This window comes from Sinocyclocheilus anshuiensis, unplaced genomic scaffold, assembly GCF_001515605.1.
Source record: "Sinocyclocheilus anshuiensis isolate Anshui unplaced genomic scaffold, SAMN03320099.WGS_v1.1 scaffold222, whole genome shotgun sequence".
Taxonomy (NCBI): domain Eukaryota; kingdom Metazoa; phylum Chordata; class Actinopteri; order Cypriniformes; family Cyprinidae; genus Sinocyclocheilus; species Sinocyclocheilus anshuiensis.
Genome location: NW_015542408.1, coordinates 3,629,739 through 3,643,548, shown reverse-complemented (window position 1 = coordinate 3,643,548; position 13,810 = coordinate 3,629,739). Strand labels below are relative to the sequence as shown.

Below are 13,810 nucleotides of genomic sequence, written 5' to 3'. Positions count from 1 at the left end.
CAACTGAAATACTGAAATAACATGAAAATGTAAAGCTTTTTATTTTTGATTCATTATTATTTATTATTTTTTAGTTTTACTAATAATTTTATGTATATATAATATTATATATTATTATACTTTTTTATTCTTACGTATATATTAAAATATATATATTGTAAATTATCAGAAGAAATGATAGAATTACATTGAAAATAAATTTATCCGATTGTTATGAAATTAAACGGATTTAAAGTGATTTGAGTGAGTTATAATGTTCCAAAAAAAATCTGTTTTAAACAACTACTGTTCGTTTTGACTGTTCAAAAAATAATGAATGGCTGCTGCTTTTCCATAACAGGCATATTATCGTAACACATGTTAGACACGCGTTTGTGCGGCAGAGCGGCTCCCTCTCGCACTGTATGACGTGACAGACAACTAATAGTCCAGTCCTGTTCCGTTCACACAGTGCGTGTGTTCTGAGAATGCGGTTGTGAGTCCTGAAAATGTACAGGTGTGAGTTCGGTTACAGAATGCGGTTGTCACACCCGTAAATAACCGATCTGCATGTGAACGTAACCGTATTAAGGACTCAAATACAGGACTGACAACCGTATTCTGTTGCTGTGTGAACATGGTCATTGACTCAAAACCCGTGTCCCATCACATGCTTGGAGCCTGGGCCGGTTTTACATCAGGGTAAACCATCAGAGCTGTGACCCCCTGGACAACTCCTCACCTGTTTCAACCAGGTGTGTTAATTTGGGCACAGAACAAACTCCTCTCGTTAAGAGTTTACGCTAAGCGTCAATGGGAGGGACGGTAAATTTTACATCATTCTCTCTTTTGACTGCCGTTTTCAGTCTTTCTCAATTTTTTCCTTTTATCGAAAGTCATGAAGACACTATCGTGGAGTTTTTCTTTTGCTATTTTAGCCAGTCTTAACTTTTATAAAGAATATCTCTTTGGGTTTGAGACTTTAGTCTTTGCAACTTTAGAGATCTTATCTATTCACGAACATCTTGTAACACTCCAAAGAGAAAAGAAAACTTGAAATCGCATCATATGACCCCTTTAAGTATAACACATCAAATATGTTTCCCACTTAGATTAGTTTATATTCAATTTGGGTCAATACGATTTCAACTAAAATCACATGAAAATATATATTTGTATTTATTTATTTATTACATATTGGGGTCAGTATTTCTTGTTCCTTTTTTTCTAATTTTTTTTTCTATAAAGAAAGAAAGAAAAAAAATTATATACAGTGGGTACGGAAAGTATTCAGACCCGTTCACACAGTGCGTGTGTTCTGAGAATGCGGTTGTGAGTCCTGAAAATTTACAGGTGTGAGTTCAGTTACAGAGTGCGGTTGTCACACCCGTAAATAACCGAATTGTGTGTGAACATAACCGTATTAATGACTCAAATACAGGACTGACAACCGTATTCTGCTGCTGTGTGAACGTGGCCATACACCTTTGTTTACGTTTATCTGTTGCTTGGCAACCACTTTGTTGCAACCACAACTGATTCTGAGGAACTACATTGTTTGGTGGAAGAATACTGTTTTTATTAATATCATTACACTTTATTTGCTCTGTTTTATTTTGTGAAACCTTACTACGTATGGAATAACCGTTTTATAAAAGCAATAATCCCCGTGAAGCCCCCTTCTTGGGGCTTATTGCTTTAATAATTAGTATTATATTAGTATAAAATAAACTAGAGAACTCTAGAGGAGATGCATTTGAGATTACTGGAGATTTATTCTCTGGAGAAGATTTCAGCCAGGAGAAACTATTGAGATATTAATACATCACTTGTTTTCTGTTGTTGTTTTTTTTTGTTTGATGGCTGTACATTAATACAGAATCTGCTTAACTGTCTTAGTCTTGGGCATTTTGCCAGGTAGGATGTATTGAAGTCAAGGACATCTGTGGAGGACAACATGGCGGCGCTTCAGCACACGTTTTGATGTGTGTGCGGTGAGATGGGGCAGTTTTAGTGTCGTGTCTGTTAGACGCATGTAATGCTTCAATCGTGAGCTGTGAGAGGAAAGTGTCTGGGAAACACAGACTTCATGGTGCATAGAGCGGCCTTGATGTTCCTTCAGCCTCTCACAGAACACACCTCAACCATGACATCCGCCGTTATGTGTTTCAGTATAAAGAACCGCTCCAAAACTAGAGGAAAGTGGAAAAGTCTGGTCTTTCATTCAGCAAGTTGTTTTATTTTCTGTAGCGCTTGTGTTAATGTCTTAATATTGTATTCCGTTTGACTGGATCATCCATGCTGAGAATTTCTCCCTCGGCCTCATCAGCGTGTGAATTATTAAACAGTGTAAGCAAAGTTAATAGTCGAGTGCTGACCAAGTGCTTCAGGATTTCTGGGGCTTCTTCAGCAAACCTACGGAAATCCACCAATCAGGATGCTTCATTTTGCAGGAAAACACTAAGAAGTGTTGGCGTGTTGTTATTTTTTCCCACATTTCTCAAGTCCGAAAGCCATCTGAATCCGGTACAGTTGTCCACCGTCCCGCAGCATGCGTCCTGCAGGCCTGGCCGGCTTCGGTTGGGTTTCTGAAGAGAAGCCTGCTGCTGCACTTTGGTAATGGATTGTTTATCTGTATGGCTGCACTGGAGGGCAGCGCAGGCAGCCTGCCTTGTGCTTTAATGCGGTTTGCCATAATGAATGCATTTCCAAATTAGATGAGGCTTTTTTTCCCCCCATTATTTTCTTTTGCTCATCCCGTGGTATTGATTCAGTTGCGTTGCCCCCTGAACTTGACCTTGCTTGGGCTGGTCAATGTCAATACCTCGTCCTCCTTTGCCTTTCCCCGTCAGAGCAAACTATCGATAGCTGCATTTAGCAACCGGGACTCTCAGGATCTAAAGATCCATACGCATTTCGGAGGTGTCAGAATAAAGCATCGGCCTCTCATGAGAACGAGAGAGCAGCACAGCATCCTTGACTTAAAGTCTACATGAAATCAAACTGACCTGGTGCATGATTCTTTATCCTGAAGAAGATCAAATGTGAGTGTCAAAAAGGATTTGATTGAACTGATATTATTGGTTAATGTAATTTTAAAGCTGTTTTATTAATTGAATTATTCATTTTTTTATGATTAATTAAATATTTAAAAACAAAATAATAATTTTAATATAATTTTAAAATAAAAAGTTAAAAAATAATAAGATGGTATAATTATCTTCATTTAGGGTCTTTTCTCAGCAAATATTCATATATGCAATTAATTTGATTAATTATTCAGCTTGTCATGTAATAATTTTTTTTAATACTTTTAATTGATTGACAGCTCTAATTATGTTTCTCTATCCACGTGGCCTTGATTACACTAGAGAAAAAAGGAAAGTTGTTTTGGAGGTGGAAAAATGTACTATAGTTTGATGGATGATTATGAAAAGCTTTTTTTCCCCGTTCACAATAAGACCAGATGCATTTATTAAGAAATAAAATGTCAGTTTTTATGTTGTCTTTAAATGATCATTTATAAGCTAGGAAAAAAAATGTTGTGGATGTTGTTTCATGTTGAAGACGATATGGATTTGATTTGATTGATATTGCTATTTTTAAGAATATTTTAGTATTTATTAAGTATTATAATGTCTTCATTTAGGGTCTTTTCTAAGCAAATAATCATATATGCATTTAACTTGTTTAATTGTATATATGAAGCCTGGTCAGGCTGGTCCAATAGCTGGTTTTAGAGGTGTTTTGGTCACTTTTCAGTGGTTTAAGTTGTTTTTTCAGCAGGAATGTTTGTGAGTGACTTGACACAAAAGCATTGACCGGCGACAGGCTTTAAGAATCACAGCGTGGTTTCAGCCTTGTCTTTCACCATTATCTTTAGTCACTGTCAAATGACCAGCTCCACCATTCAGCGTTCTCAAGTTTTTCCAGTTAAAACAGCAGGTGTACGTTCACTGTGTTTTACTACCGTCTGGTTTTTCCTCGTTTTTTTTGCTGCAGCGGTGGAAATGAATGGGTTTTGTTCTTGAAATGGCTCTGCTTTGAGGATAATGTGAGCTGTGAGTATGATGACGCTCTCTTTCTCTCGCTCTCTGTCGGTTTTGATATGGATCGTGAGTGGACAGTGCTTGTCAGCTGGAGAGCTTGTGTCCCGCGCTCCCCCGGCCCTCTTATCTCCGTATCTGACACAGTTGTTTCTGCTCGTGATGAGAGGAAATAGCACAATGATAAAATACCAAATCACTTCAGCGGGGACTTCAGAGCCTCTACGAGCTTTCCATAGACAATTATTCCTCACTGAGCACCTCTTCAAGGTGTAATCTAACATCTCTGTAGCAACTGAGCTGGAGATTTCCACTTGTGCCGCATGCGTTCATGTGTTTTAGGCGCAGGGATGATACCAGTCACACTGAGGCTGAGCACAGACAGACTAGTGAACAGGGTTTGGGAGCTTTTGATGCACACTTACTCTGTAATGCATCGATCATATGACTTCCTGTTGCAGAGCTAATTATGGTGCAGATAAATACATGTTTCTGCATGAAAGCAACAGCGTAACTGTTATGAAAGATTTGGAGTTTTTTTTTTTCAGTGTTCTTTGATGAATAGAAAGATCCAAATTTTTGAGCAGCAAATCAGAATATTAGAATGATTTCTGAAGGATCATGTGACTGGAGTAATGATGCAAAAAAATCCACTTTGAAATCACATAAATAAATAAAATTTTAAAATATATTCAAATTGAAAACAGTTATTTTAAATAGTAAAAATATTTCAAATTTTTACTGTTTTTGCTTAACAGAAGAGACTTCTTGATTTCTTTAAAAAACATTAAAAATCTTAAAAAACTTTTGACAGTGTGTGTATAAATATATAATGCTCATCATCAGATTACAGTTACTTTTTATGGATTACATGATTACATATTATTCACACGATGGCAGTAAATTATTCATGATTTATTGCACCTCAAATTTTCCTTTCTAAATAACCTACCACTTACATACATGAGACTAATAATTATGCAAGTTACTAAACACTGCCAACGCAATGACAATGCATCCAGTGACCTCCACTAATTATTCATATTACCATTCTGGACAAGACTTTGGCTATGTTATATCTTCTTTTATCTTTATTAATGTTTGTTCTTAAAATGTAATGATTTCCAAACTTATTGAGAGCTGACCCCTTTGACCTAAAATATTTACTTGAAGTCCCCTTGAGATTTCAATAATTTAACAGCATATTTGCATGTTCATGATTTTCTGATGTTGATGGTCACATTGGTCACATTGACATTAATTCTTTTCATTAATTATCAGTTTTTCATCAACAACCTACAGTTTTTTTTTTCATGAAGCAAAGATTGGGAAACCCTAATGCAATATTTGATCATGATATTGATAACAAAGAATAAAATACATTTGCATTCGCTTTGTTTTTGTTTTTTTCTCTCCTTTTGTTTTCAATATGGTACACAATAATCCCAAGTCTTTGTGATAAACAAGTTAGGTCAAAAGTAATCTGAAAGCAATCAAAAAGTAATCAGACTACATTACCTAATAAGTGTAATCCAGACTATGTCACTAACTACAATTTTCATAATGTAATTTGTAATCAGCAATGGACTACAGTTTGTAAGTAATCTACCCAGACTGTATATACAGTAGACATGGAATTCCATGAAATCCATTAATGAGAAATTTGCTTTTTTGTGTTGGCGTATTTCTTATTTGAACAGGAATTTGAACAGTTGTGCAGGACATTAATCATTAACAGACATGGATTAAAAGCCACAAAACCCATTTTTGATTTCATAGGGTCTTTTAAAAATGGTCTACGATGGGCAGGTTTTGGAGCAGAGCTGCATAGAGAGTGAGAGAGAGTGGATGAGCGAGGCGTCATTAGCGCAGAATGAAGCGGCTTAAATTTTGATGATATAAATGAGGAGAAAAGATGAGCATGGATTATTGAACACATCATCATGAAAACTTAAACCAGTCAAAGACGTTAAAAGAAACTAATTAAAACAAATGTTTCAACCTCCATCTTCACGGGCATCACTTATTCAGAGGCCTGCGCGAGGAGAGCGATCCAGCCCTGTCATTATCCCAACTACAGTAAATTATGTAAAGACATTTGGCCTGTGAAAACTTTAGAGGCAGATTATGGATTGAAGGACACCGGGTGGGAAGGAAAACCAACGGGAGATTTTACTTACGGTTTGAAATGTAGGAAAATATAGAGTATTACTGTTGAATTGTTTGGATAGATCAATACATACAGTGTTTTGTATAGAAGCCCATTTCCGCCACTGAATAAAAAATAAAAAAAAGGTAATTGCGACTTTTTATCTCACATTTCTGACTTTTTACTCAGAATTGTGTGATATAAACTCACAATTGCGAGTTATAAAGTCAGAATTGCGAGATATAAAGTCACAATTGCGAGATAAAAACTCGCAATTCTGACTTTTTTTCTCGCAATTGCGAGTTTATATCTCGCAATTCTGACTTTTTTTCTCAGAATTGTGAGATATAAACTCGCAATTGCGAGTTATAAAGTCAGAATTGCGAGATATAAAGTCACAATTGCGAGATAAAAACTCGCAATTCTGACTTTTTTTCTCGCAATTGCGAGTTTATATCTCGCAATTCTGACTTTTTTTCTCACAATTCTGACTTTTTTTCTTAGAATTGTGAGATATAAACTCGTAATTGTGAGTTAAAGTCCAATTTTGAGGGGGGAGAGACTGATATGTTCTCAGAATTGCGAGGTTATATCTCACAATTCTGACTTTATAACTCGCAATTGCGAGTTTATATCTCACAATTCTGAGAAAAAAAGTCAGAATTGCGAGATATAAACTCGCAGTTGCGAGAAAAAAAGTCAGAATTGTGAGTTTATATCTCGCAGTTCTGACTTTATTTCTCAGAATTGCGACTTTATGTTTCGCAATTGCGAGTTTATATCACGCAATTCTGACTTTATTTCTTAGAATTGCGACTTTGTCTTGCAATTGCGAGTTTATATCTCGCAGTTCTGACTTTATTTATCAGAACTGCGACTTTGTCTCGCAATTGCGAGTTTATATCTCACAATTATGACTTTTTAACTCGCAATTGTGAGATGAGAAAAAAGTCAGAATTGCGAGATATAAACTCGCAATTGCGAGTTTATATCTCACAATTATGACTTTTTAACTCGCAATTGTGAGATGAGAAAAAAGTCAGAATTGCGACTTTGTATCACGCAGTTCTGAGAAAAAAAGTAAATAAAAAAAACTTTTTTATTTTTTATTCAGTGACGGAAACGGGCTTCCATCGTTTTGTGATATAGAGCAGCTGACATATTAAAAAACTACATTTAAAGTTTCACCCATTTAAGAATTCAAACTGTTTTTATTATGTATTGTATCAATAAGGTATTGTGTATTCTGTGCATATATCTGTGTGAATTCAATACAATTCAATTATACATAGTAACCCTATTTTGGCATATTATTTGGCACATTTATGATAAATATGCCAATGTTTATTTCATTTTATGACCATTTGGTTCCTGACACCTGAAAGTTTTGATTTTCAGGACCTTTTCTGAAAAGAAAATTTAGACATTTGAGCTCTTGGAAGTGTAATTCAATTCCCCTAATGTAGATTTTGATGGATTCAGTGAAACGTTGAACTCTAATTTCCATTTGCCCTGATTTCTCAGTATTGTGGTGTTGGTTTATAATCTCGTGAATATCAGCGTGGCTCTTTTGCGATGAAGCGTTTCTCTCTGAAATGCAGGCTTGGGTTTCCGCCCTCCTCTTTGAGGGACGTTTGCTGCATTCAAAGACGACCGAACAATGAAACGAAGAGTCTGTAATTTTCTGAATAAGTTAATGACATGCTGTGTTCTGTTTGGTCTCATCATTTCATTAACTCGCTGCGCTTTTACATGCAACTACACAAGTGCAGGAGATGTTGTGGTGTGTGTGCACGATGGGCCGTTCAGTCCTGATCGGAGATCACCTTGAGCTTTATCAATTGCGGCGTGACGGGATTCACTCCTGTCTAATGAGAGCAGACGTTGAAGCAAATGAACCAGGTGAAACATGGGAGAAATCTGACATTGTTCAGTTGAAATCAGTGTAATTAGAAATGTAATTTAAAGTCACCATGAAATCAGAAATGACCCCATGTAGTCTCCTGGTCCTACTGTGCAGACTTTTTCACTTGACTTTATGAATCCCTTTTACTTATCTCCTCTCCTCCAAACGCTCCATTCTGGTACATTACATTTCATGAACAAATTTATTTGTAAAAGATTAAATTAAGTACTATCCTACACTTTTTTTTTTTACTACTACTACTACTACTACTACTACTACTACTACATTCAATTCAGAACTTTAGTTTGTTTTTAGACATATATGATCTCAGCAATCACACTTGGATCCACAATAAAAACAAACCTGAGACCACCTCTGATTCAACAATAATTAATAATTATTATAATATAATAATAATAAATATAACAATTTAGTCCCTCCTTTTGGAACAAAACAAACCAACTATAAGTCTAAAAACATCCTTCATATAATATCTTAATAAATATCTTAATACCTTTAATCAGCTTGAAAAGTATCCGTTTCTACAAGTAAAAATGGCTGTGAATTATTTTTGATCATTATATATTTAAATTTTAAAGTCTACTTTTAATGGTATGAGTCTGAAAACACTCTTAATACATAAGTAAATATAATTTAAAATAATTACATTTTAATTATATTTAAGTATTTTTAATTGAAATGTAAGTAAATATAAGTCTGAAAACAACCTTAAAATAATATTACTTATAATACTTTAATATCTTTTTTAACTGCAAATGCATTTGTTTATTTAAGTAAAAATGGGCGGTGAATTCAGTTTGCTTAAATGGGTCATTTCACACAATTTTTGATTATTATTATTATTATTTTATTTTAAAGTTAAACTTTCAATGATAGTCAATGTTTTTAAACTACCTATGGTTGTGAAAACACCCATAATATAATATTTTATAATAGCTTAATATCTTTTTTTCTTTTCTTCTGTAAATACATTTTATGTTATGGGCCATAGCCTACTTTTTTTTTCTTTTCAATTTTAAAGTTTACTTTTAATGATAGTAGGGGTTTCTTGAAACATGAAAAACACTCTTGAGTTTTATGTGAATATTTTTCACCCTCTCTCTTTCATGAGTAAACATGCTATTTTTTTCTACTGTGAATGTAAGAATTATGTATGCAAATGACTTTTTATGGCTGTTATGATTGGCTAACCTCTTTGCATGTGAACTGAGTTGGTTAAACATTAGGCATTGCCTGTACTAAAAGAGTTGTGTCAAGGGACAGGTTTACTTACTGAAATGAACAGTTTTTTGACTGATATTCCCTAGTTCCTGGAAAACACATTTACAGTCCTGGTTAGATCCTGAAAGCCTCATCTGATCGCCGCAGACTCAAGTGTGGCCGGTTAGCATGTGAGTTAGCATTCCTTAACACATGAGTTTCGCTGGATTATGCGACTTCCCATTGTGCCGTCCACGGCTTTGACGTCGTCCGCGGCTTCCGACCACGAGAGCATTGACAGCTTGATGAATTAGGCCTGACACTTGCCAAAATAGCCGTCCTGCATGCCAGCTGCCAGTTGAGCGTCTACACTCCGTTAATTGAATTGGCAATTTGTGTAACAGTACCTGCCCCTGAGCCTTTGGTGAAGCCAGGGACTGGCATTTAGCTCCAATAATCCACGACTAGGGAATAAGAGGTCTAAGCTTCACGAGAAATTATTGCAGATTTAAAATGACAGTCTGATGCCTTGCTGCCAATTTCGCATTCAATGAGAAATAAATTAACAATAGCAATAATGTTGACTTATAAAAGTGAAAGTTAAATTGACTTTCTAATAGCGCAAGCGATTTGAAATTGCCACTGCGGCGAGTAACAAATTGCATTTATTGCAGTCTTGCACCAAATGCTGTTTGTGGCGTGGCGGGTATTGAGGACTAGCGTTACATATTGAAAGTGTCAAATGGAAACAATATTGTCTCATAATAAAATGCTATTAGTCTATATCTGATGCAGACTGTCCATTTGCATGTCCACGAATTGGCGTCAAGGACATTGGAATATTGCGTTTTTGGAATTGCGATACTCTGAATGAAATAACATCAGCCTCTATGTCTTTGACAAAATCCCAGTTCTCAATACACCAATCCTGTATGTTCTTCAGTGCTGTTACTGTATTGTGCGGGACTTATTAGAGCAGCTGTGATGTATTTGCTCGCGTTTTCGGCGTAATATATTTGAATGTGCTCAATCTGGCGTGGCAGGGAGCTAAACCGGAGAAGATGTATTATGGAGAATCATTGCAGGACAGACATTGTGTTGCCTCTGTGCTCCCGCAAGCTCTTTATTCATATATCATTTGCGTCACGAGCAAAATGAAGCAGATTAATAGAGCATAATTCCTGAGATCAATATGCAATTATATTCATCTCTCTGGCTGCTCGGACAGCTGTGCAGAGGGATGGAGACACAGTCGCATAGTCTTATCGTTGGACAGTATCGAGTGTGCTTAAACCAGGGGACATCAGAGTCGTTTAAGATGCCTTTGTTTGTTGTTTTCAATGCACTTGAAATCTGTCTGTGGTGCGAGGGTCTCAGAATGCGACAGATTAGGCTTTAAGACTCAACCCACTTGGTTGCACTTTGTTTCGATAAGCTCATCTGCAGTTCAACATGTTCACATTTTTCATTATGAAATATTAACCGCAGAGTTTAGGCCTATAGTTTGAAAAGCTCCTCAAGGTCAAGGAATTTGGAGGACGTGTGGCTGATTTCCTTGCGGTGGTCTTAAGCGAGGATCCTTGTGTGATGAGAGTTGTTGTCTGGAGATGTCGTCTTTAAGTACAGAGAGGAGGGTAATTTGAAGCTGGTCAAGTGACCTCTTAACTTTGGTATATTCTTCATTGACTTACTTGGACTGCTGGTGTTTGGGTTCAGATGTCTGCTAGAGCACATTATATGCTGTGTTCACACTGGGTTCCATTCAGGTTGCATTTTATTTTATTTATTTTTATTTGTTTACATTTTTTTTTAATGTATTTTACCATATTGTGTGGGACGTTTTTAATTTAATTAAAATGTATTTTGTTTTAATTTATTTTAATTAATTTTTTATTTTCGATTTTGCAGCATCTTCAACTGTATTGTGTGGGACTTTCTTTTTAATTTAATTAAATTTTTTAATTTATTTTATTTTCGATTTTGCAGTGTTTTTACTATATTGTGTGGGACGTCTTACATTTTATTTTAGTTAAATTTGATTTTATGTTTTAATTTATTTTATTATTGTATATTTTATGGTGTCTACTGTATTGTGCAGGACTTTTATTTTCTTTTAAATTTAATTTAATTACATTTTATAATTATACTTTATATTTTATTTTATTTTGCAATGTCTTTACTGTATTGTGCGGGACTTATTTTCTTTTTTAATTTATTTTAAATTTGATATTTTTGTGTGTGTGTGTATTTTACAGTGTATTTACTGTGTGGGACTTGTTTTCTTTTATTTATTGGGAAAAAACTCACAGTAAATGTTTGCTTACAATTAAATATGTTACTAGGGCTTCACGATTAATCGCATGCGATATTTAACGCGCATCTTGTCAGAAAGTCGGTTCTGTAATCAGCGGTAAATCTCCATCACCTGCGTGCTTTCACATTGAGCAGCATTAACTACACGGAGCCGTTGTTCACTGATGAGCTGCGCAAAAAATCGCGCGAATATGAACGTGGTTTAGCGCAGCTCATCAGTGAACAACAGCTCTGTGTAGTTAATGCTGCTCAATGTGAAAGCCCGCAGGTGATGGAGATTTACCGCTGATTACAGAACCGGCTTTACTGATAAGATGCGCGTTAAATATCGCATGCGATTAATCGTGCAGCCCTATATGTTACCATGTATTATGTTAAAGTTCCTACTGTAGGTTAGTTTCATTTACTTGTCGATGTCCAGTTTTATTCACATTCGTTTTTTGCCAAGCATCAATTTTGGACCTGTTTGTGTTGCCAAATCTTTTCAAACCAAACTCGACATCAGACAGACTTCCGTTTGTCCCAAAAGCTCTAGTGTGTTAAGCACACGTGTGTTGAGCTTCAGGTTGCACTGATTGCGTTTGCACAAATGCGTGTATCACCCAGTATTTGATGTGCAGGTATGTGTGCATGTTTTCTGTGCGATCCTCAGAGCGTGAGAGCTCCCTCTGCTGTGCGCTGCGAGCCGCAGTGTCCGAGTCCCACCGGCTCGGGACTGTTTGTGTTTCCACCTGCAGTGGCGGCTACTGACCCCCGGCGCTCCAGGGACAGAGCTGAGAACCCGTCTCTCTCTCTCTCTCTCCTCCAGCTGCCGCTGCCCTTCCCGCTCATGTTGTGGCACGAACGTTCCTCCGGGGCGGACACAGGGCTTACCGCTGAAAGCATTACCGGAGGGGAAAAGTGTGTTTACCCAGCCTGAGGCTCTCTGAAGGACATAGGCCTCTCATTTGTGTCTCGGGCCCTCTTGTGCTGCTCACCTGGGGCACGACGTCCTCCTGTCCTGTTGCACCCTCCCCAAACGGCAAGCATTGTTTGCTGCTGGTCCTTGAGAATCCTTAATGGCCGTTCAGTGCTTTATTACATCATTAATTGCATTTAATTCAGCAACATTACCCGAACGCCTGGCTAGGCTTGGAAAATTAAGTACAGAGCACTTTGTTATAAAATTCTCTATAATGAGCTCTGGTGGGACAAGGTCTGTTAAGTTTGAAATCACCCCAGGCCATTTTTTAGCAGAGCCTGAGCCGACTTTAAAGTTGGAAACTTGGAAAAAATGCCCTGAGGGCGCTGTTCTCCGGGTGCTTTGCAGCTCAATGGTTGTCGTGATATTAGTCCTGCTATAAACAGCGGGCTTTGTAGCGCCGAGCCCGGCTGAATATGCAGAAGGGAGCTGTTCCGAGGCTTTGATTTGCATCTGTGTATTTACAGTACCGGGGGCTTAGTATTATTGGGGCGGAAGTGTTTGCTCAACAGTTTACCGTATCTGTTTAAAATCGCACAGGCGGATTTTGTTTCCAAGTCGGGTCGGATTTAAAGTGGAAGCGTGTGTGCGTGCGTGTGCATGCGCATGCCGACACAGTGCGCTCATGCTGTGTGCTTCTCTCCGCAGCTATCGGGTCCCAGCGGAGGCGGAGCCCCAGCACTGTTGCCGCGGAGATCTTTGAGCCTCACCTTGGCAGCCACATCCTGCAGGTAAGATGAGATTCCAATGGTTTCCACTGTCTTTGTTCAACTGAAACACCCTGATGCTCTTGGGTTGGGACTAACATGAGATCAACACTGGGTATGAAGATCATACTATGCATATTTTAAATGCATAAATTATGTAATGCACACAGGTGTGTATGCATTCATAAAGGTGCTCTAATTTTTATTTAGGCAAAAGAAAAAAGGTCTGTTTGAGCTGATTTTTTAATTTTATTTTTATTTATTTTTTCACATGGTCACACAGGTTTGCATGACTGTTTTCAAAGGGGTGGTTGTATTTTTCTTGACAAATTTGATGTTGCCTTCAAGCCATGTCAATACTCTTATTTATGAGATAAATAGTTATGATCATTATTTGTACATTTTCCTTGAGTGTTGACTCAAGTTTTCAGATATTCTGCGGCAGTATTTTATGTGAATCCTGTGCACTTCATTTTGTTTTACTAGCACTTTTACAAGAGAGAAGTTAAAAAGAGAGGAAAAATATAA

General features: G+C 36.9%; 1 protein-coding gene across 1 annotated transcript in view; it reads left to right on the top strand.

Moving 5' to 3' along the window:
- LOC107693079 (neuronal PAS domain-containing protein 3-like) overlaps positions 1-13,315 on the top strand; it is a 185,108-nt gene extending 171,793 nt beyond the window's left edge. The window contains exon 4 of the mRNA XM_016492323.1: positions 13,224-13,315. Within this exon, the coding sequence (XP_016347809.1) occupies positions 13,224-13,315 (92 nt within the window). The remainder of the gene's footprint in view (positions 1-13,223) is intronic.
- Positions 13,316-13,810: the final 495 nt, after the last annotated feature.